This window comes from Lissotriton vulgaris, chromosome 6 (assembly GCF_964263255.1).
Source record: "Lissotriton vulgaris chromosome 6, aLisVul1.2, whole genome shotgun sequence".
Taxonomy (NCBI): Eukaryota; Metazoa; Chordata; class Amphibia; order Caudata; family Salamandridae; genus Lissotriton; species Lissotriton vulgaris.
Genome location: NC_141694.1, coordinates 182,137,556 through 182,161,088, shown reverse-complemented (window position 1 = coordinate 182,161,088; position 23,533 = coordinate 182,137,556). Strand labels below are relative to the sequence as shown.

The following is a 23,533-nucleotide window of genomic DNA, read 5'->3' as shown; positions in this document are numbered from 1 at the left end:
GAAACTGCTCTGCTTTCTTTACAATAGTAGCAATACCATCTCTCTGATTACGTTTAGTCTGTCTGATCTCTTTCTGTCGGGCTTCTTTACGCCACAACCGAAAAGCATCAAACAGCCCCTTGACTTTTTTTCAAACAATTTAGCCTCAAGATTATCTAAGATCGTGGTCTCAAAACTACCATGAGGTGGCCAACTAAGGGCACCATCTTTTTTAGTATAACGAATCCAGTATTCATTAAAAGTAATCGGGCCCAGCCCGTGCTTACTGTAGAGCTCATAAGTGGGAGTTCCAACCGGAGGTATCGGACACGAGTCCTCCAGTCGGGAATCCGTACCACAACGTCTAAAACAACTAAACAAAGTACTGCGACCAGGCATCGTGCACACTAGCCGAGTTTCACAAACGTCAAGGGTTACGGGATTTACCAAGTCCCAGCAAAAAGCAAAAACCCTCGGTTTTTGGCGACTGCAGGCGTCAAACAACACAACAAAGAACCAAGTACTAAGAACCACAAATGCAATGGAACCATGCAACAACTAAGCAACCACAACCAAGGACTCTGGGAGCGACCCACAAATACTTAACTCAAAGATCGATGGCGTCACCAGGAAGGCCCGTCAATCGTCTCGCTATACCAAGGTCTACGCCAGGCGCCAAAACAGGTCTACAGTCAGGGCAGCAGTCCGTCGCAGCCGTCAGGAGGTGGGAATCTTCGCGGGAAAAGTCTCCGGGCCACTTGTTTCGACAACAGGATCGATGAAGCGGAGTGCACCTTCCCTCGGAGATTTCACACGAAGTTCCTCACGATCGTCGGGCTTGGACCGGTACCACTGATGCAGCCCCACGTTGGGCGCCAACTGAAGGACTGGGTTATTTAAGACCCAGCGGTGCCAGGGGACAACACCTGAAACCTTCGTGGGTAACCTGCTCCGGCGTACAAATGACAGAGACACGGGACACTTCCTTCGGCGTCAAAGATTCGAGGTTTATTTACTGCAGGGAACACAGAAGTCACAGGAAGTACAACGAGTGTAAGTTCGAGGAGACTGCTTCAAATTGCTACTGAGGATCGCTCCTTTTATACAAATTTTTCCATAGGGTTGCATGGTACACAAAGGTTTACAACTCAGTTCCCATAATTATCCCCGAGAGGGGTTACTTTGGTCACTTTGATACATTCAGGGTCCGGGGCATAAGTGCGGAAACATTTGGCGGTTCCCAACTGTAAAAACCCATCTTCCCACCATTAGTACATTCCAATCGGCAGTAAACAGATCGAAAAAGGAACAAGGACAGGTGCAGAGGAAGATGGAAACAGTGGGGAGATCGGAAAGGGTGTAAAAGGGGGTGGTATCAGGAAACACGAGCTACAGGCATCAAATGGACGTGCCTAATGAGATGCACGGCTGGGACAATAAACCAGCACGGCAAGATGAGCCTCGAGCGGGGCCATCTGCCTTACAGTATCATCCCCCTCGTCATAAAGACACTTTCAAAGAACATGTGTCTTCCCCGGATGTCTTGGGAATCCCAGGGTCGCGAAACGGACAACGTCCGTTCGCTGGCTACTTGAGGGCAAGAAACAAAATGGATGCCGTATCTAAGATGGAACCTGTGGGTACAGATGAAAAACCCATGCAACAAACGAACGGTTTAAGTTAGCACAGCGAAACTGCGCACACTTACTAAACTCGTCATTTGCGGTTCATAGATACCAGACTCGACCATATTCGTACGAGTCAAAAACACCACTTACAATTGTCACGGAACCTCACCCCTACCATTTGACCCAAACCAGAGGATAAGAACCAATAGTCCAGTCTATGGGAAGTGCCCGTAGCTCGGGTATAGCATGAGAACTGTCTCGCAGAGGGGTAACGTTCTCACCATACATCCTGAAGTTGTAGTCCTTGCAATATACCCTGGAGCTCCCGTGTCATCTTTGGTTTTGTGTGCATTCTAGGCGGCTTTCTATATAGTGTACCGTCTATTACACAATTAAAGTCCCAAGCCAACAGTATTGGAGCTCCAAGATATGGAAAGGCCGCCTCCAAGATATTACTAAAAAAGGAAGAATTGCCATCATTCGGGGCATACACATTTATATTCCAAATTTCTGAGCTATCAAGTATCCCATGCAGTATAACATAGCATCCATCGATATCAATCACATGATGTAAGTGTTGGAATGGGACTCCCGGTGCTACCCATATGAGGGTACCCCTTGCAAACTCAGAATGGGAGTTGGCATAAAGCTGCCCTCGCCACCTTTTCTTCAGAAATTTTATTGAATCACTCCAAATATGGGTTTTGTGGAGACATGCCACCGACACCTTTTACCTCTTTAGGTAAGCAAATATTTGTCTACATTTGTCGAATGTAGCAATGCCTAGTACATTCCAGGAAAGTAACTTGGTCATGGTGGACGCCAAAGCACACCCACATCAGTACTCCTCCCAGGAGAATCGAGCCCATTTCTTAACCCCTTCAGCGCGGCACGAATTTTCGCGCTGTGCTGAAGGTTCTAATGAGCCTATCGGCTCATGACGGAACGGTTCCGTCATGAGCACAGCTCAACCGACGCTCATGACGGAACCGTTCCGTCATGAGCATGGAAGGGGTTAAGACATTAAGCAATGTCCCCCACTCATGCAACAAATGGTAATCCACAAGCTGTTCCTCATGAAGGAAGGTCCGATGATCCCAACAAAGAACTATCCCAACATCCCCCGCCCCTTGGGCACTATCACATTTCCCTCCCTGGCAAACCCTCACTCAATGCAGGCATGTAGACACTGCCCCATTGCCTTGCAGTATATTCTCTGAAAAGAAATAGTACAACTATAAACAACAACAACACAGTCATGCACATGCCCACCGCCCACACTATTCCAAAGAAGTGTGTTAAACCGCCGAGGTATGAGGTTTAGCCTCCAACTCCATTGACAGTCACCAGTCACGAGGGGGGCATACCCCCATCATACAGTATAATGCGTGTGGAAAATATGTTGTGATGCAGAGGATTTTCCCCTTTATCAAACCCCGAACTTCCCTGGGTCGATGTTACCGATCAGTAGTGCCCACGCACAGGTCAGATCAAATGCCCCCTCTACTGAGCTGTATCAGGCATCAGTGTCCTCGCTTGCGTTACTTGTCATCGGTCGTCCTGGCAATGAAGCTCCAGAGTTTGCAATGGCATCTGAGGCCACAGGGCACTTGTGCCTCCTCCATAACCAGGGGCACCCACCAGAGCCATCATAGCCCACTTTCTTAATTTCTGAGAAAGGGATTTCCTCCTGCAATTATCTCGTACAAAAGGCCAGCTATACTATGAGGGGCATCAAATTCCGATATACCCAGTCTACACCCCATGGATGCAAGAATAAAGTATCTCCCACTCAGGTAAGGGGACTCGAGAGCTTGTCGCTCTTGGAAAATTGATATTAACAGCCCTAAGGCAAGATGTTGAATATCACATGTGAGAGCATACTTGCAGGAGCACATTTGCCTTTTATTGCTAGTGCAAGTGGACAGGGAATCCATTTTAAAACGTGCTGGACACTGATGAAAATGAGTACCCCCGGCTACATGATAGCTTGGTGAAAAAAAGAGGTGTTTGGTATCAAACACCTCGTATTGGTAAACCCACACTGGTGCCAATGTTGGATTTACCAATACATGCACCTACTGCAAAATTAGCAAGTCAGGTAGGCGTGCCACCGCCAGGCTAGTACCACTTCTAAGGTGGGCTATTGTGAGATGGACATGATTTTTTAGATGTAGCCATCTTTGTGATTTTATACTTAGCAATTCTTGGACAGGGTTATGCCCACTTCCCACATGAAGTGGTCCTATAGGGGGTGTAGTGACACCAAGGGTAAGTAGCCCATCGGCTATTACTCTACATTCCTCTAACACACCTAAATTCAAACTTTTGGGGAGTTCCTTGCATCAGAAAAGCAGATCCTGACAACCTAAGAAGAGAGAGGACACTGATGAGACACCTGCACTTCCAGATACACACCGACCCCAAGACCACCCTCAGAGGCACCCTCATCTACAGACCCCCAGGACCACGCACACAATTCAGCGAAGACATCGCCGATTTCATCAGCCAGCACGCCCTCCCCTCCGCTGACTACATCCCCCTCGGGGACCTCAACTTCCACCTGGAGAACAACAACGACCGCAACACCACCACCCTGTTGGACAACCTCGCCAACCTCGGACTCAAGCAACTGGTGACCACCCCCACCCACTACGCCGGCCACACGCTCATCCCCATCTTCTCCTCCAGCAAGGACATCACCTTCAGCCACGCCACCGGACTACACTGGACGGACCACAGCTGCGTCCACTTCAGCTTCAGAAGGACCACGATCCACCACCGCCCACAACAGGTCCCCCGCAGATGCTGGAACAAGATCACAGCCGACCAGCTCGCCACATCCCTGAGCCAGAACCCTCCCGCCAGCTCAACGAACCCCAACCAAGCCGCCAACAACCTCACGAAGTGGATCAGCAACAGATCGGACGACCTCGCCCCACTGAAGACCCCCCCGCCAGACCCAGCACCAAAAAAGCATCATGATTTACCGACAAACTCAAGAGCTCCAAGAAGAACTGCCGAGCCCTCGAGAAAGCCTGACGCAGAGACCCAACTACAGACAACATGACCACCCTCAAGCTCGCCACACGAAAACACCACCAGCTGATCCACACAACCAAAAAAACCGCATTCAAGGAACGACTTGACAACAATGCCCACAACAGCAAGGAACTCTTCAACATCGTCAAAGAGCTCTTTAACCTTAGGGCCGGTGACAACGACATCACCCCATCGCAAGAACTCTGTAACTCGCTCGCCTCGTTCTTCCACAACAAGATCGCAGACATACACAACAGTTTCAGCACACAGCCGACGCACCCTACGACCGCACCAACGCCCCCCACCACCACCATCCGCGCCTGGACCCCGGTCAACACCGAAGACACCATCCGCACGATGAACTCCATCCACTCCGGATCTCCAACCGACCCCTGCCCTCACCACGTCTTCAACAAGGCCGACTCCGTCATCGCACCACACCTGCGGGACATCATCAATGCCTGTTCAACACCGCCACCTTCCCAGAGAGCTGGAAGCACGCCGAACTCAGCGCCCTACTGAAAAAACCATCAGTGGACCCCACCAAACTCAAAAACTACCGACCCATCTCGCTCCTTCCTTTTCCTGCCAAAGTCATTGAGAAGACCGTCAACAGACAGCTTGCCGCCTTCCTCGAGACAAATGGATCCGTCGACCACTCACAGTCTGGCTTCCGGGCCAACCGCAGCACCGAGACCGCCCTCATCGCAGCCACCGACGACATCAGAGCCCTGCTCGACAACGGAGAAACAGCGGCCCTAATCCTCCTGGACCTCTCCGCGGCGTTCGACACGGTCTGCCACCGCACCCTAGTACAACGCCTCAGCAACATCGGGATCCAAGAGAAGGCACTGGAGTGGATCATCTCCTTCCTCGCCGGAAGAACCCAGAGAGTCCGCCTCCCCCGTTCAGATCCGAGGCCACCGAAGTCATCTGCGGCGTACCCCAGGATCATCACTCAGCCCCACGCTGTTCAACATCTACATGAGCCCCCTTGCGGCTATCGCACGCCAACACAACCTCAACATCATCTCCTACGCCGACGACACCCAGCTGATCCTCTCCCTCACCAACGAACCCGCCACTGCCAGAACCAACCTACAAGAAGGGATGAAAGACGTAGCCGAGTGGATGATGAACAGCCGCCTGAAACTGAACTCAGATAAGACGGAAGTCCTCATCCTGGGATCTTCGCCCTCCGCCTGGGACGACTCCTGGTGGCCCCCTGCCCTGGGCAGCGCACCCAAACCGACAGACCACGGACGCAACCTGGGCTTCATCCTGGACTCCTCCCTCTCCATGACCAGAAAAGTCAACGCCGTCTCCTAGTCATGCTTCAACATCCTCCGCATGCTACGTAAGATCACCGAAACCAGGAAGACGGTCACCCAGGCCCTCGTCACCAGCCGTCTGGACTACAGCAACTCCCTCTATGCCGGAACCACAGCCAAACTTCAGAAGAGACTCCAACGCATCCAGAACGCCTCGGCACGCCTCATCCTGGACATCCCCCGACACAGCCACATCTCTGAACACCTGAGAAACCTGCACTGGCTCCCCGTCAGCAAGAGAATCACGTTCGGACTCCTCACCCACGCACACAAAGCTCTCCACAACCAAGGCCCAAGATACCACGACGACCGCCTGACCTTCTACACTCCCACCCGCCAGCTACGATCGACCAGCCACGCCCTCGCCGCCGTCCGCCGCATCCGAAGAGTCACAACGGGAGGGAGATCCTTCGCCTATCTGGCTGCCAAGACGTGGAACTCCCTCCCCATCCACCTCCGCCTGACACAAGACCACCTCTCCTTCAGGAAGCAACTCAAGACCTGACTGTTCGAGCGGTAGCGGACCCCCTTCCCCCAGCGCCTTGAGACCCTACGGGTGAGTAGCGCGCTATACAAATGCTTTGATTGATTGATTGATTGATGAGACGCAAAAGCTGAGAATAGAGCTGACCTGGTACTAACCCTGCCGGCCTTTCTGTATCCTTCATCGAAAATGGCACCAAAGTCAAATCATCCTGCAGCTGTGACTCCAGACACTTGGAAGAACTGCCTATCTTTGAAAAAAACATAAGACCTCCTGTGAACAGCAGACCTGTTCTAAAGAATCTCCAAAAGAGAAGACTCTGAGGCCCCCGGAACCACCAAAACCAAACACCTGAAGTCACCACTGCACCCCCCGCCTCTGCCTGAGTTGAAGTGGATCACAGGTGCCAACATGGTTGCCCAACCTTCAGAGCTTAAGTCCATCATTGTTTCACCCCTCAGGGATGCCCGACGTCGTCTGCAGCCTCTGCACACAGGCCCTCTCAACCGTGACTGCTCCAGTAAAGAAAGGCCCAACGCCTAAGGAAGTCCCTGGATCTGTCACCCCTGGGCCTTGGAGAAGAGGATCAAAAGTGTCCCCCTGTCCCGAGCATCACAAGACCTGAGCCCGCTTGCTGGTTCAGTTCAACTGGCTTTGTAGCCAGAGGTCTCTTTTTAAAAGGACCGATCCCCATTGACAAGCATTGGACTCCCAACACTGATTTGCACCCTGCACCCAGCCACACTCTTGATGCTGGTGGTGTACTGTTGGTGCTGACTTGGACCTTCCACACCACTCACCTTAATTCCTGGAGATCAGCCCTGTAAGTCAATGTACTCTATCTTTTTGCAGAAACTGTTCTTCTTCCCATGGGATAACATTGTAGAACTCAAAAATTGCAGTGCTCACTTTTTAGAAACATAGTTACCTTAATGATTTTCTCTGATGCCAAATAATATGTAGAGGTACTTGGTATTTTTATAAATTGGTGTAGATCTCCTTCTTGAGTCGTGTTATCATTCATTAATCATTGTATGTATTTTTCAAATGTCTTGCAATCCTCTGTGTTAAGCCTAAAGCTGCTCAATCACACTACCCCCTAATAGAGTACTTTGGGATTGTATAGCAAGCCCTGTCTACTCGTGAGGGAACGCCTGGATCATTTACAGGGTATCTCACCTTATTGAAATCTCACATAAAGAAACAGCTTCCTCCTACTTGTCCCCTTGGACTAACCTTCCCCCTTTTCTGGGTTTTGGTTCTAATCTGGCCGGTTTTGCCCTAATTCGGGTTCCCATGGCTGGTCATACTCTTGGCACTTAATGCATACATCAAAAACACAAAAGATGATGGGAGAAATGCTTGCAATTTGTCTAACCAATGGCAATCACTTGAGATAGCATACCAACACATTGTTTATTTGTTCACCATGCCATTTCAGTTTGGACCAAGGTATATGCAGATCAGTCTTGACCCTGCTCCAGAATTAACAGTCTGGAGAATCCGCAGAGCTGACAAATCAAAATAAATTATCTGGTTGGATGCCACCACCTCAACAAAGTTGTGGTGGCAGCCATTTTAAGTATTAAGTCATCCTTTGTCCTACAAAAAGTTATAAAAAACATTTATGGAGCAGTGTAGATTTACCCTTCCCCGTCCTAAGGACGGGGGTCCAAGATGGACCGCCACTAGTTTGAAAAAAGTTAATTGTTTTTTATCAACATCAAGGATCCATGGCCGTGATTTATTTCAAATGGTGAGCTTCCACCCTTTTAAAAAAATTAGCCCTCCTGGGATGGGTCACCGCCTAGGGGGACAGCTGCATTATCTTTTACTCGTGCCCAAAAGTAACTATTACTCGTGCCCTCGACATGCACTGCTAATTACCTCACATATTACATCACTCATAACATGTTCTATGACATCGCTCTTAACATCACTGCAACTTCTGGAGTGATATCATTGATGAAAACACTGTGCATGGTAGTGGGTGCTTCAGATAACTGGTGAATTTTAGTGGGTTTGTTAGTTTAGCCTGTTTGTTTTAATTGAAATTTTCACTTATCTCTAACGTCCCGTTAGCCTTTGCTTTTTCAATGAATATTAATTTATGTTTGTGTGTGTGTGTATACAACCTTTCATCAAATATCTTTATCTGTTGTGCTGCTGCAGTTGCATTGATATTTAGCTACTTCCTGCCACAGGATAGGGCAGAAAAATGTAATATAAGCAGCTAGAATTATTGGCATCCATGTATAGTGCCACTCACCAGCCAGTTTGTTAAAAATAAGTTTGAAGGCACTGAAGTATACTAGTGACTGTTAGTACTTTTATCTGAAAGCTGCAAGCCTGATGACCCTTTTTAGAAGCCAAAGTTTAATTAGTAAATATAGAGAGGATTTTTTTTTCTCTAAATTATGTATATGAATAGATTCTTAGACATAAAGTTCTTAATCTGCGGTGCTCACTTTGTCTGTGTTTGTGTTCCTTTCTATGTGATGTCTGCATATGTGTGTGTTGCCTATGTCGATGGATGCATGTGTGAAGTCTTTCCATATGCGGTTGTGTGTGTGCCTTAGTCTGTGTGGACAAATGTTCGACAAATCCTTCTACATGAGCTAATCTGTGCGTGCCTGTAATCCTAAAACTGGCTTCCTCTGTCTGCATGCATTGTGTTGTGTACCTCTTTATGCATGCATTAAGGCAAATTTATTGGCTTTGCCAATAGTTGCTTGGTTACTGAAAAGCATTGGGTGGTTGACTCCAACTAGGTTTGATTAACCAAAAAGGAAGCCTGGCAACAAAAAATATATTACAGAATTTAAACTAGAGTACAGAAATATTTATATTTTACCATAATACATTTAAGGTTTAAGCCACAATAACGCTGTCTATCCTTATAGATATTCTTATATATTGTTTACCGCTGTGGGAGAGTAATTCAGTTGTCTCACAGTCAGAGCTCATGCAATCCTTACATAAACAGGCTTTAAGCTCAATCCTTCAACCATTAGCTGTTTGTTTGATTGCAACCTATGGAGTTTTTTTATGTTAAATCTAGGTGTATGCCCATTTAACTAGTGCAGTTGTTTACTGGCATGAAAAATACTATGAGTGTCAGCATAGTAGGCAGGCATTGTAAGGAATGGTTAATGCTTGGTTTGATATAAATTTTTTGACATGGATACCATCCACAGCACATTCATCATTTTGCTTATTCTTGTTTCCTAGGTGACCAGTTGTTGATCTGCACTTTAGTAGTTGGACATGCTGTTTTACTAAGTGTGTCTGAATGTTATGTATAGGCATGTTTTAAGATGGGTGTCATTTACCATGTATATTTATATATGGGATGAATACCCGATGCCCCACATTATAATTAAATTGCAAGTCACTGAATAGTTCTGTGACCATCTTCAGGAGTAAGTTAAAAGGCCGAGTTCCTCTAAAAGGTCATAGAACTCCGAGGTAACTTGCAATATCCTTATATTATGTAGCAGGAATAAATTGATTCCTTACAATATATAGCCACACGATCAACATACCCTCAAAACTCGTATATACTTCGGGAAAGAGATAGCATGCTTGTAAACACGAAGAATACGATTAGAATCTCTAGTACAAAATGAAATTCACCAACAATATTTGTTGCACAAAATCCGCTTAATATAAGACAGTTTAAAAAGCATTATACCTCAGATTATGTAAAAACATGCAGCATGATTCTATCATTTCTATAATTACCTAAAACATGGAAAATAAGCATGTTGCCATAAATATGGCCTGTATGCTTAAAACTGCCCATCAAGAAGAGCAGAAGGAGGAAAGGCCAGATTTTATTCTTGTTTTAAAAAATGTGTCTTTAACAGCGCTCTGTGTCCTGCCTTTCACCCTGTCTGCCTCTGTGCCATCTGAACTGTAATATATTATTACAGACAAGCAGCTACGCCACTTCTTTATTAAAGGTAACTAGGTACGTCACAAGTTGCTTGCAACAAGGAAATTAGTGATGGATTTTATACAGGGATTGCAGGCTCCCATATATTATAACTGCTTATCTTGTACATGGAAGCAGTAGAACGGGGTGAAATTGAATTCATCTTGGTTTGTTTCACTTTCATCTGGTGGCGTGGCAACTCTCTGTCAACAAAAAAGCATAATTCACTCAGACCCAAGAGATTCAGCCTGTGATGCAAAACTGGGATTCGTGGGCACTGCAGAATCATGTGAGTTCAGAGCATCTGCTTTTTGCACAACAGCTAGATCATACAGAATAAAACTGCTCTCCAAATCTCACTTCCACAACTACTTAGGTGTAAAGTAATGTGGCTTCAGTGTACAAAAGAAGTTAGAATTACCCAACTTGGGGGAATCATTTAATGCTGATGGGATTCAAACCTGTGATGTGCAAGACATAAAGATAAAACCATTCAATTATTTTAGCCGTTTAGGAAGTGAATATTATAGGAGTAAGATTAAAAGATCAATTACATAATACTGCCGTTCCAGAAAATGAGATGTCCAAAGCTAACATTAATCTTTAGAGAGGTCAAACTAAGTTGTATGCATGCATAATCACCCTTTTACTTCCTGAATTCCATGCAGCTGTCTCTTTTTTTACAGATGTGAGGGATAAACTATCGAATAACATGTACTTCACCTTAGTTCCTTTAACAACAAAATAACTTGGCATTTGGAGATGTGACTGTGTGTGCCTGTTTGTCTGTCTGAACAGTTGTGCCTGTCTGAATATTTCCTGTGTGTACGTTTGTTGCAGGAAGGAAGGCACAGACCATGTGCGATACGGGTACTCAAAGTGTTGAATGTCTTTGAGTGTCCAATGACAAAACAAGACCCATTGGCTTTATCAACTCCTGTCAGTTTTGGCCTTACACGTCATAATTGCTCAATTTATTTAATTTTATTGTTTCCCACAGCTGCATAATGCCTATCCTTTCATCGGATTCCTACCAGGAGCACACAAGACACTCATCAAGAACGTGAAAGAAATCAATGCCTTTTTGTCCAGCACGTTTGTCAAATATCTCCAACAATTAGATGCCAATGACCAGCGAAGTTTGATTGATGCTTTTTTTGTCAAGCAGAAAGAGGTAAAGCATTTGCATTTTATTAGATTTAAAGTAGATATTTCTTTTTAACTCGTCCTATTAATTATTTGAATTGATACTCTCTCTCTCTCTATATATATATATTCACTGAAAGAATCATAGGTTTCAGCCACGTTATAGTTAGCAATTAGCATTTAAAAAACCTTAGAAATTCACTGAAAAAACCATAGGTTTCAGGGGCGCTATAGTGAGCTGGACTTTTCACTCGTACAAAATCATAGAAATTTCCCCGTTATAGTTAGTTCAGCTAACTATAACTCGCACGCCCGCAATGCACTGCTGATGACGCCACATATTACATCACTCATGACATGGTAAGTGACATCACTGATGACATATCAAATGACATCACTTGCAATAGTAATATCTATTTTTGGTACTGATTGTCTACAGTTTTTTAACTTTATTTTTAAATATTTTATTTATGAAATAACATTATATATTTTTTATGAAAATTGCAAAAAAAGTTTTAAAAAAATCAATTTAAATATTGTTTAATTTTTAAAAAAAATTGTATTTACTATATTTTAATTATTTTCTCTATTATTATTTTTTTCACATTTATATGGGAGTTGCACACCCAAAGTGTACCTCCTTCAATGTATGCTTTGGAATGCAGCATGCTTTGAAAGTGAAAAAAGTGAGGAGAAATGAAAACAATTCTCCTCGTTGTGCCTTGCTACACTAACTCTAGGATGCCACAGCATTCACACACATCTCCAGATTTATGATTTCTCATGAATCTGGAGATGTGCCTTGCTCTATGAGTGTTGCGTGGGAACATCCACAACAACACTTAATGAACGCCCCTTCAACACAAAGTGCTGTGTAAGAAGGGGTTGTATTTACAAGGAGAAGAAAAGTTACACAAGGTAGCTTTTCCTCTCCTTGTAAGTAGGAACGAGTGTCTGGCGCCATTCCTTAATAATATGACTTGTAACTGGAGTAATGTCAGTGCTGCAAAGAGAGTGCATGCTGAAATGATAAGTGTTTAGGTTTTGGTGAAGTGATAGAATATGTAGATAGTGCTGGATGGGTGATTGGAGAAGTGCATGAGATAGACAGGAGGATTCCTAAATTGCATAGGTACTACTTTACTTAGTAGTTGGATAGAGGTTAATATATATAAAGCACAGCTGAATGTAGTAGTGCAATGATAGTGTTTGCTTTACTTAATCTTACCTTGACAGTAGTACATAAAAATGCTTAACAATTATTAACTTGTTTTTTACCATTTTAATTTCCTAAAATGTCGTACTTTAGAATCAGAATCTGTGAAAGACAATAAAAAGGAGTTAGGAGACCGCATACATAGTGCACATTTGACTGTACCACTGCTTCTCTGAATACATGACTCATTCTCCAAGTGCATAAACAGTGACTGGGTTCTCATACTGCTAGTAGTTGTCATCAGGATAAGTTTATAAGCACTTATGTGTCTGCAGAGAGATTAAATAAGCACATGCTTCTGTCAGGATGATTGTAGGAGTGGACAAAGACTCAGACTGTGATTCCAGACAGGCATATTCCCTGGACTTTAGTAGGAGAGACTCAGTAGTCTAGAAGGGGTTAAGGGACCGCATACATTCTACACATTTGACTGTACCACTGCTTGCCTAAATGTCTGACTCATTCTCAAAATGCATAAACAGTGACTGGGTTCTCATACTGCTAGTAGTTGACATCAGGATATGTTTATAAGCACAAATGTATCTGCAGAGAAATTAAATACGCACATGATTCTGTCAGGATGATTGTAGGAGTGGACACCGACTCAAAGTGTGATTCCAGACAGGCAAGACTATTCCCTGGACTTTGGCAGGAGAGACTTAGTAGTCTGCAAGGGGTTAGGGGACCGTAAACATTGTGCACATTTGACTGTACCACTGCTTGTCTGAATGCCTGACTCATTCTGCAAGTGCAATGACAGTGACTGGGTTCTCACACTACTAGTAGTTGACAGCAGTATAAGTTTATAAGCACATATTCGTGAACAGAGAGATTAAATAAGGACATGTGTCTGTCAGGATGATTGTAGGAGTGGACACAGACTCACAGTGTGATTCCAGACAGGCATGACTATTCCCTGGACTTGTGCAGGAGAGACTCAGTAGTCTGCAAGGGGTTAGGGGAGTGCATACATAGTGAACATTTCACTGTATACAAACACAGTTCATAGAGAATTTTAACTACATAGATATTACTGTTATGTGGGAATCCAGGATCCTAGTGAAATTATCCCGATTCATGCCTATATATAGGTATGATTCACCCAATCCTTATATAGGCATAAGGCATCATTACCTTATTTAGTCTTAGCCTGTGCAGCCCAAATACGGCATGGCTACTTCCACTAAACTCCAAGAATCCACAACGATTTCTTGGAAAAACCGGCCTTCAGCAGTAAGGTACCTCCCCCTGCTTCAATACTAATTCATCCAAGAACTCCCGGAGTTTTTAGGGAACTGAGACACTAGTGACGATATTATGTCCAATCTTACGTCAAACTCGGCACCATCAACGTATAAATATGCCTACATTTGCCCAGTCAAACACACAGTGGTTTAGGAGCAGATCGACTAACTACTTGCCCGACGCCCTGCTGCTGCAAGTGCCGAAGGAAGCCGACCCTCCAACTGACGCACTGAAAAGACGCTGTCTTTTCTCTTGCTGAGAAATCCAGCTCCGGTGTTTCCAGGCTACCCTTGCGGGTTGCTGGGAGATCGAGTCCTGAGAGAGAGATACAAGACCTCTATCCTTCTAAAATTAAGGTACGAAGCTGATTAGACCCTTAGAGAATTCTTGGAACAGATTCTTGGCAAAAGTTACTAGACTTAAGCTACACCACACTTACTCCTCCCTCGTACTAGACTTAGGTTAGGTACACCGGGATAGGCGTATTAAAGAAGCACCAGTTGAGTACTTTTAGCCATTATTTTATCACTGTATGTATTTTAGGCATTTTATGTATTCTATGTTTTTGTCTTAGAAACCATATCATGCTTTTACAGTACTATTTTATAATACTATTCATATTATATGCCTCGTACTTCTTAACTAGCATTTTAATTGTAGCAGCTAATTTCTTATGCTTAAGAAATAAGACTGGTAAATGTATTTTATTGAAAACGCCTGTCTCTCTAAGCAACTTTGGTGAAACGAAGCATGCACGAATGACTAGGTGAAATAGCCGTCCATTGTTTCCGTGACTCTAGAGATATGTTTCATTCTGGGGAAACAAAGTTGTCATGTTACATAGTTGTCAGAGACTAATCCCTTCTTCTTTATTCGAGAAAGTTTCTAGTGACCTCTGAGCTAGCTGGCACACACAATTAAGTCTAATATATACGATAGAGACCTCGTCGACTTCAGTCCTACGTCTAAACTATAGTATATGTTATTCCAATGCGCAGAGCCTATTGGTAATATAGGAACTACACTACATGGCACCCAACGTTTGGTAAGGCGATAATTTAACGCTACATACTAGAGTAACTCAGTCGTGCTTTTCACACAGACCCCTTTTTTCCGTAAAAACTCCAAAAGACGTCTGGAGTGGGTAAAAGTTTATTATCCGCCAAAACTGAGTAGGACGAAAAATACTAAATTTTCGTTTTTGGTTTATTCAACATTGAAGGATACAAAATATTGTGCACCTAATCTTTGTTTCCTTGAAACTTGTTCTGCAAACTCTCAGCCGACTAAAATGCCGGATAGTGATACCAAATTAGAGAGAGCTGCAGCAGCAGCTCAAACGGTTTTAGATGACGCTGCTATCCTAGAAAATGACACGGATGCTATACCGCTCCCGGTAAATGTAAAGAAAAGTATAACTTACAGACTCATAAATAATGGAGTATCATCAAAAGGTGGCAGAGTAATCTTTGTAATAGAGGCATTGAATATCGGCATACAGAAGTATTCTATTCATGGATTCAGTTTCCAGCAGCTAATGCGGGAACATGTGAGTTCCACTACTACAAAGCAGAGGAACCTCCAGCGGAATACGTTCCTTTTGAGGACGTTGAAATTCCACTAACTTACCAAGAACATCAGCTCTGGTTTAATGGCGCCCTAAAACATCAAAATCACATTACAAGGCTCGGTCCACTAGGTAGACCAGGAGCAACATGGCCGGTACTAGCCAGCTATACACCTCATCCGGACATTGAAAGGATGTCGGATGGAGAATTATTAACTCAGCTAAAACAGTTAATTAAAATACATAGAAAATTGGTTCAATATGTCATGTGAACATTAACAGTCCAACCAGCTGTAAGAATTCCACAGCATATCCCGCACCAGGGGAATACAAATAAAATTCCACCACAGACTATACATTCAGTCATTGGTAAACTACCAGCGAAACGAGAACAAATTCCGTTCTGGTTAGCACAAAAAATTACTCAGATAGAGGCAGTATTTCCTGATAGTACACCTCATGAAAAACACAGGATTCTGACAATCTGTTTACCTATGGGGATTGCACCACACGTAGAGGATTGTGACACTTGGGGCACAGTCTTTGCTTCAATATACGCAAAAACACATGGTGTACCGTCCATGGTGGTGATACCAGACGTTCTAAGACAGATTCAAAATGAATACGGTCCAGAACCGGCCTTAAATCTAGGAATGACATTACTGAAGGATTTCAAACAGGTCTCGGCTATACTATTAGCAAACATTAGAGGAGAAGCAGCATCCGTGGCAATCCACCAGAAATTAAAAGAAACAGACATTACTGAGCAACCGTATGAGCTTGCCAGAATCATTGAAAAATCCTATGAAGGACTAGGTAGAGACAGTTTGGGTGGGAAACCAGTAAAACCTGAAATAACAGAAAATCCTGAAAAAACACTTCCTAGAGAGAAGCGTTCTCAGTCCAGAGGAAGATCTCCCCAAAGGAGAGTTAGGTCTCCTGAACAGGGAGGCAGGTCTCCCCAACGGGAGCCCTCTGAAAAAAGGTATAACCTTAGGAATAGGGATACTTTAAGAAAACCTGACAGATATAAAGACAATGACATACGTCCCTCTCGATCTTTTCAGACTTCCTCGCAGAAATCGGAAAGAAGAGGACGCTCAGAACACAAGGAAGAACGCGTCAAGTCCAAAGACAAAGAACCCGTTCACCAAAGTAAAAAAGCAACATTTTCCAAAAAGAAGGTAGCAAGCATAAAGATCAGACATGCCGAGGATTCTGAGGACACAACTCAAGAACGGGGAGTGGGCCCAGACAATGCTAGACAGTGCAGCAGAAGTAACCATAGTTCGCAAGATCCTGAAGGATCATCTGGAGACAGTGGACTTGAATGAGTACATTCAAGTTGAAAATGCCGACACCAGGGTTAGTGCACCCCACAAGTTATATGAAGTAATGCTCCGGATGGAGGGGGACATAACTAGAAAAATAAGAGCAATCTTTTGGGAGAAGCTCTCTAAGGGCTATGACATTCTTCTAGCTGAACAAGACTGGCCACATGCAGTTGTTAGGGGTGCCCACACGGCGAAGAGATAATTATGCCAGCCTTCTCAAATCACATTTCAATTCATAAAAAATATACATTTGCCAGGAAATGGGCAGTAGCTCAAGCCCCAGCATTATATAAAAATCATGTAGGATGGGATGAGGATTCTCCGCACCACAACATCCAGTTAAAACATCAACCCACTGCACAGAGGCAGTATCCAGTTAAGCAAGAAGCTAAACAACAAGTCAGGGAGATATTAAATCAACTTGAATACCAAGGGGTGATTGAAACATGCACCTCGTCAATGAACACTCCTTTGTTTCCTGGCTCCAAACCAGACAATTAATATCGTCTGGTATTGGATTACAGACACTTAAACTCTTGTTGCAAAACTTTTGCAGTACAAAATGCACACAGTGCAGCACTGATGAATAACATCGTGGGCAAAAAATATAAAACCACTTTAGATATTTCAAATGGGTTTTTCCGTCAAAGCATTGCACCAGAAAGCAGGCATTTGACCGCTTTCTCAATCTTGGGGACACAGCGACAATTTTGCCGCCCCCCCCCCCCCGGGAATCAAGAATAGTCCAGGGTTATTTTTCGCAAGGGTAACAGAGTTACTACAAATGTACGATGATGAGGCATTATCTTATGTCGATGACATCTATCTTACAGATGATGATTTGGATAGGCACTTGAAAAGAGTAAACACCATAATACTTGGTTTTGCTTCAGACGGGTACAAATTCAAGAAATCTCGAATTGCCCACCTCAACGTCCTATTCTTAGGATACGAGTTATCAAGTGAAGGCAAAAGCTTGGCAGCAAACTTTCTTGAGAAATGTGCCATGCTCCAACCTCCTAAAGCGCTGAAAAACTTACAGTCGATTCTAGGTTTCCTGAATTTTGGAAGAACTTGCGTTCTGAATTACGCAGTAAGGGTTAAACCTCTCTCCGAACTAATCAAACCTGAGTTCAAACCAACTAATTGGACTCAAATGCATACAGAAATCTTGCGTTCAGTACAAACAGATATGTTAGTAAAAACAAAATTACAGACACGCGAAAACGTGCGTAATCTTGTGATCCGAATCATCCCAGGGAGATGCGGGTTCACATACCTGACCTTTAATGAAGGTGAAAAGGTACCAATAGCATACAAATCACACTTGTACACACAAGCTGAAACAAAATTCACTTCAACAGAAAAAACTTTGACAGTGGTTCAAACTGCAGTAGCAAAAGAGAGAGCTCTAGCACAGGGTAAACGCTACACCTGTACTTGCCTTAGAGGCAGTGACAAATGCAAGCATTCCAAATGCTAAAGCTTTACATCCAAGATGGATACAATGGGTCAACTCTCTTGCTGCAACAGATGTTGAATACGTTTTTGACCTCAACTTAAAGACACAAGAATTCCTACAATACGAATATGAATGTCCTCTGCCAACTGAAATTCTGCCTCTTGAACATTATGGATGTATAATATATACAGACGGGTCAGCACAGCCCACGGTAGGGGGTAAACAAGCCTATAGTGCTGCATGCGCGATCATTAAAGGTCGTTGGCGCGAAGGTAAATTCAGAACTATGGTCACTAAAACTCAATCACTCGGAGACTGTACAGCTCAGCGAGTTGAACTACAGGCTTTCAAGATGGCCCTTGAAAATACTGATCGCGAATTCCCCACACTAATAGTGTGTGATTCATGTTACTGCGTACAATCTTACAATGAGTATCTACAGATCTGGGTTCAAAATGGTTTCAAAGACACAAAAGGTAGCACAATCAAGCATAAAATGCTTTGGGAACAAGTAGTTCTTTTGCAAAAAGAACTACAAAAGACTCACGTGATTCATACACTGAGTCATCAGCGTGATGGCTTTCACATTGCAGGGAATTCATTGGCTGATGAAGCCGCAAAGGGAGCTGTGCAAACGGCTTCCGTAGCTACAATAAAAAGCTTAAAAAAAGTAATAGATGGTGAAACGCTATTAGCAGTTAAAGCTTCAATGGAAGGAAATCATGCAGCGTTACCTCTGAACTATCCACTCGGCAATACATACATAATTGATACAAACTCCGTTCCATTTGCTCAAATCCCTGGAGTAGGGGATAGAGTAATTCCAAACAGGAAGAGGAGAGCTTAGTTGGTTGAAGAAGCACAAATGGAGTGGGTTTGAGACATCAAGGGATCTTGAAATCTCTAATAGAATTAGAAAAGATGTACTGGTGTTGACGTGTACAATTTTGCAATTTATTGCCCTAACTGCAACAGAGATCGCAGCAACGAAAACCACCAGATACCTGACTACAGAATAGCCAGCCCAGTCCGGATACCGTTGTTAGACAGCATTAGACTATCTACACACAAACGTTATATTGAACGGATGCGGCCCCAAAACTACTAGGACAAGATTTATTTGGATGTGGCCCCAGCGCTCGGCTGACGCCAGAACTGCTTTAAAGGATTTGCGAGTCTTTATCGGCACATACGCAATTGGCACGCTACATTCTGACCAGGGTCCTGCATTTAGCTCTCGAGCTTACAAAGAGGCCATGGCTAGCTTGGTCATTGCATGCGGTATTCTAGTATCTTCCATCCTGAGGATAATGCGGTAGTGGAAAGAAAAACCCGTGACATAAAGCAATCCATAACAGCTAAGGTATTAGGTTCGGGTAATGGGTGGGTCTAGCATCTAATAAGTGTCCAACGTAGTCTTATTAATCTGCCAAGAAATTCTCTGGGTGGAGTCACTCAGTATGAACTAATGTTTGGTACTAGAATGATAATCGAAGACCTCGATTGTCAGACTTCAGTGGTGGAACAAAAACCCTTTGATGTCAAAGATCGTTTGACTGTTTTACAGGACTTAAATGAAACAAGAAGTCTGAGTAATACAATACAGAAGCAAACTACCACTGAAGAAAAACCACCTGTCCCAGCAAGGCCTGTCTGGATTCCAAATATTGGGGATCTGGTCAGGGAGGAAATTGCGGTAAAGAAGAAATTTGCGCCTTCTTACAGAAAAGCAGTACCTGTCTTGGCAATCGAAGGAACAAGATCAGTAGTACTACCGCCCTTGCTGGTAAAAGGGAGAACAGAGTTGTATCCATCGACCTGGTCAAACCACAACATGTGGCCGGTAATAAGTAGTAGGCCCAATGGACTCTCGAGAAGTAGCAGACGACCAAACCTTGCTACAATCCAAGAGGTTCAAACTGAAAGACTTATCACCTTTGATAAACCTGCAGTACGAAAGGAAGGACTATGCAACAAAGCCATGGAACTGGTACCTCTGGAAACCCAAATAACAGTTCGTCAAGATACACCTGTCTACAATGATGTAGCGTCTGACTATACCAATATGACAAAGGAAGAAGCAGCTCCAGTGATTTCAAGTAATCCTGATGCAATCCCAACAATTGACAGAACTGCTTCTGGCTACTTTATCAACTTCGATAACTTTTCTGAGGATCCCAGTGAACTTGAGGATAAGCCATCAAATACAAACTTCAAAGAAAAAATAACAAAACTCTTTCATCTACTTGAAAAAACATATCTTGTTTCACCATGGATTGAATTTTGGATTGGGTTAGGTGTATTTTTCCTCCTGCTCGGGCTCATACTGGTGTTAAGCTTGGAAAGGATGATTGATGGGAAATATAGTACTAAGGACACAGCAAGTAAGAAAATCAACGTGTTCCTGAAACCTTACAAATCATCTCATCGTGAAAGAAGAGGCCTGTCAGCGGTGAACATCACAGCCGTTCCTATACCTGGGGGTATAGCATGAGACAGAACTGATCATGACATCTATGGTCCTGTGGAATATTTGAAGATTTCACATCAGTTTAAGGTTTCTTTGAGTGTCTTTGTCGCACCCAGTAAATTTTATGATGATTGGGACTTTGAGACTGTTAACAACATGATGAAAGGTTTAGAAATGTCAGCTAAATTTACAGAACATGACTACTGAGAAGGGTCATCAGACTATGAACAAATGTATTGTTTTAATCATTATGGTCACCATTATTTGCATAAATCTGCAAGCCCTAGAAATGTGTTTCTTTACAATCAGTGGGAACATTGTCCAACGCCGCCAAAAGGCAGTTATAAAACACTTCAAGAAAAGTTTTCGTACTTCTCAGGGTTTAATGTTACCAATCCTGAAACATTTTATTTTAAAAATATGAATAAGACAGGTATGAAAACAATGTTGACCAATACTAAACAAATTTATTCTGCAAACTTTTATGCTCAGCTGTCTACATTCGGTTTTGACTTTTGGAAAGACAAAATCGAGACAAAAACTGTCTGGGGCACGAAAGACTGGCAGGTACAAGGTTTAGAAGCCCTGTTCAGAGCCTGCATTATACCAGAACAAATAATTTTTTTGAATGACACTGTTCAACAAACTTCATGTCTTGGCTTAGCTAATATAAAAGACTTAAATAAACCGTCTATACCTAAACCCGCATCTGATAGTAATAACGCTACAGAATAGGAGGTAGACATACCCTATATTTTAGAACAGAACTAATCCTGATTGGAAAAAATGGTTAATCTGGCCCATAAACACCAATAACTGTCAAGATAGATTTCCGAACAAAACACAGGGGTTAAAAATGAACAGGCCAGATCCAAGATATTCCCAGAGACAACATCCAGGGATAGTAACAACTTACAGTGTAGGGAAACTGTGCCTTGAGTGGCTTCAGAAATCTACACTTCCAGAAATAAAAAACACTTATCTTTACTTAAAGAAAGCAATGATTTGCGAGATTTCTTAATGGGACCTCGCAAACCACGGCAAAAAAGTTTCATATACGCCGGAATATATGCTACATACAACGAAATATGTAAAGTGACGCAAATAGAAACTGCAGAAAGGATCCGAGAAATTGGTCGTATTAATTTAGAAGAAACACTATCTGTAGTGGACAATGGGTTAACGACTCTGTCCTCCAGAATTTATTCTTTGGACAGCATCGTGTCATCTGCAATTGACATTATAGAACAAGACTTGTTAATGTTACAACATGAGCAGTCTCAATTATGTTCTATCATGCTGCTAGGCTGGACGTTGCAAAATCTGCGTTCTGGCTAAGGGCCATGGCTTCTAATCAATACCACGTCATTGTTTGCTTTATTTAACCTTACAGATAAACAAATCTCTTTGGCACAAAGAGGAGCAGACTATACAGTGCTGAGCATTGAAAAACTCGAAAGATTACAATTAACAGTTTCTGAGAAACCTGTCATTGAATGGATAATTCATGACACCATTACGATATCAGTGACGTCTTTCCCGTTTCAGTATTGTCTGGAGCATATACCAGCGGGCCTGCATGAAAGGTTGGGTAAAGAATACATTAAGTCGACCTGGGTTATACCATACACACACAGATATTGGAATAGGGGACATGAAGTGTTCCTTAGTGGTAATATTTGTGAAAACTCACTGAGTGGTACACTTTTGTGCCAGGGTATTAATTTGCACGGAGCCTGCGACGGTTCTGTAAATAATCTCTCTTGCCACCTGCACGGGTCCCCCTCCACAGCAATAGTACCGATTTTTAGGCAGCTATCCAATGGAAGCAACGTTATGCTGAATGATCACAGCTGTTGTGGCATGTTGCCAGGAAAAAGTTATCTTGTAACTGTGTCATCCACGGACACTTGTTGTATGCAAGTATTGTATCCAAAAAGCGAGACGGAAAGGGAGACGGCTGTATGGCCTTCACTGAATATCTCTTCTATACGAATTGATACTTTAAGCAGAGTGAAAGCAATTCTTTTACAAAAAAATGTGCCACTGACCTCGTCTAAAGAAACGTATGATCTGCAAGTAGCAAGGTCTTCTGTAGAGATACATGCTTTATTATCAACAAACTGCCCAGTACATTTCGTAGAAATGTTAAGTCAAATCTTAAGCATGTCTGATACCAATGGCATCGCACATGTATTTAAGATGATTTTTTTCGGGCTGTTAATACCATTCGAAGCAGTCCCTGGCATTTTTCCAAATTTCGTGCACTCAGTGTTCGGCGGTCTACCTCTCATCTTGGAACTAGTAGCAGGAATTCTATTTTTATTCCTTCTGCTCCGACATGGCAAGTCCGGCCACCAGAAACACCCAGACCACCATGGAACAATGCCTCCTAGCAATAAGGTATCGTGAAAGGATTTCAAGGATTCTTGGCTTGGCTCGTTTAAGAGATCTGAACACAAATTAGTTTCTTTCGTTCAGACCAATCTGGCAAGATTGCATCTTACCTGTTCTTCGATGTCTGCTTTGTGGACAGGAATGCATGTTGGACATTTGTCTTACACTTCCATCAGTACTGCCAACGGATGTTGACGCTTTGCTACGTCCTGTAACGGCTCATGCATCGTGTTGCCACCAACGGCTGCCTATTCTGATGACGGCATTCATTGAGGTCTCACCGGCAAGTCTAACT

General features: G+C 43.5%; 1 protein-coding gene across 4 annotated transcripts in view; it reads left to right on the top strand.

Moving 5' to 3' along the window:
• Nucleotides 1-23,533, top strand: part of LOC147706987 (cytochrome P450 2K1-like) — a 576,312-nt gene that overhangs the window by 352,953 nt on the left and 199,826 nt on the right. For all 4 annotated transcript variants that reach the window (XM_086926213.1, XM_086926215.1, XM_086926214.1 and 1 more), the window contains one exon: nt 11,402-11,575. In XM_086926213.1, coding sequence (XP_086782339.1) covers nt 11,402-11,575 — 174 coding nt within the window. The remainder of the gene's footprint in view (nt 1-11,401; nt 11,576-23,533) is intronic.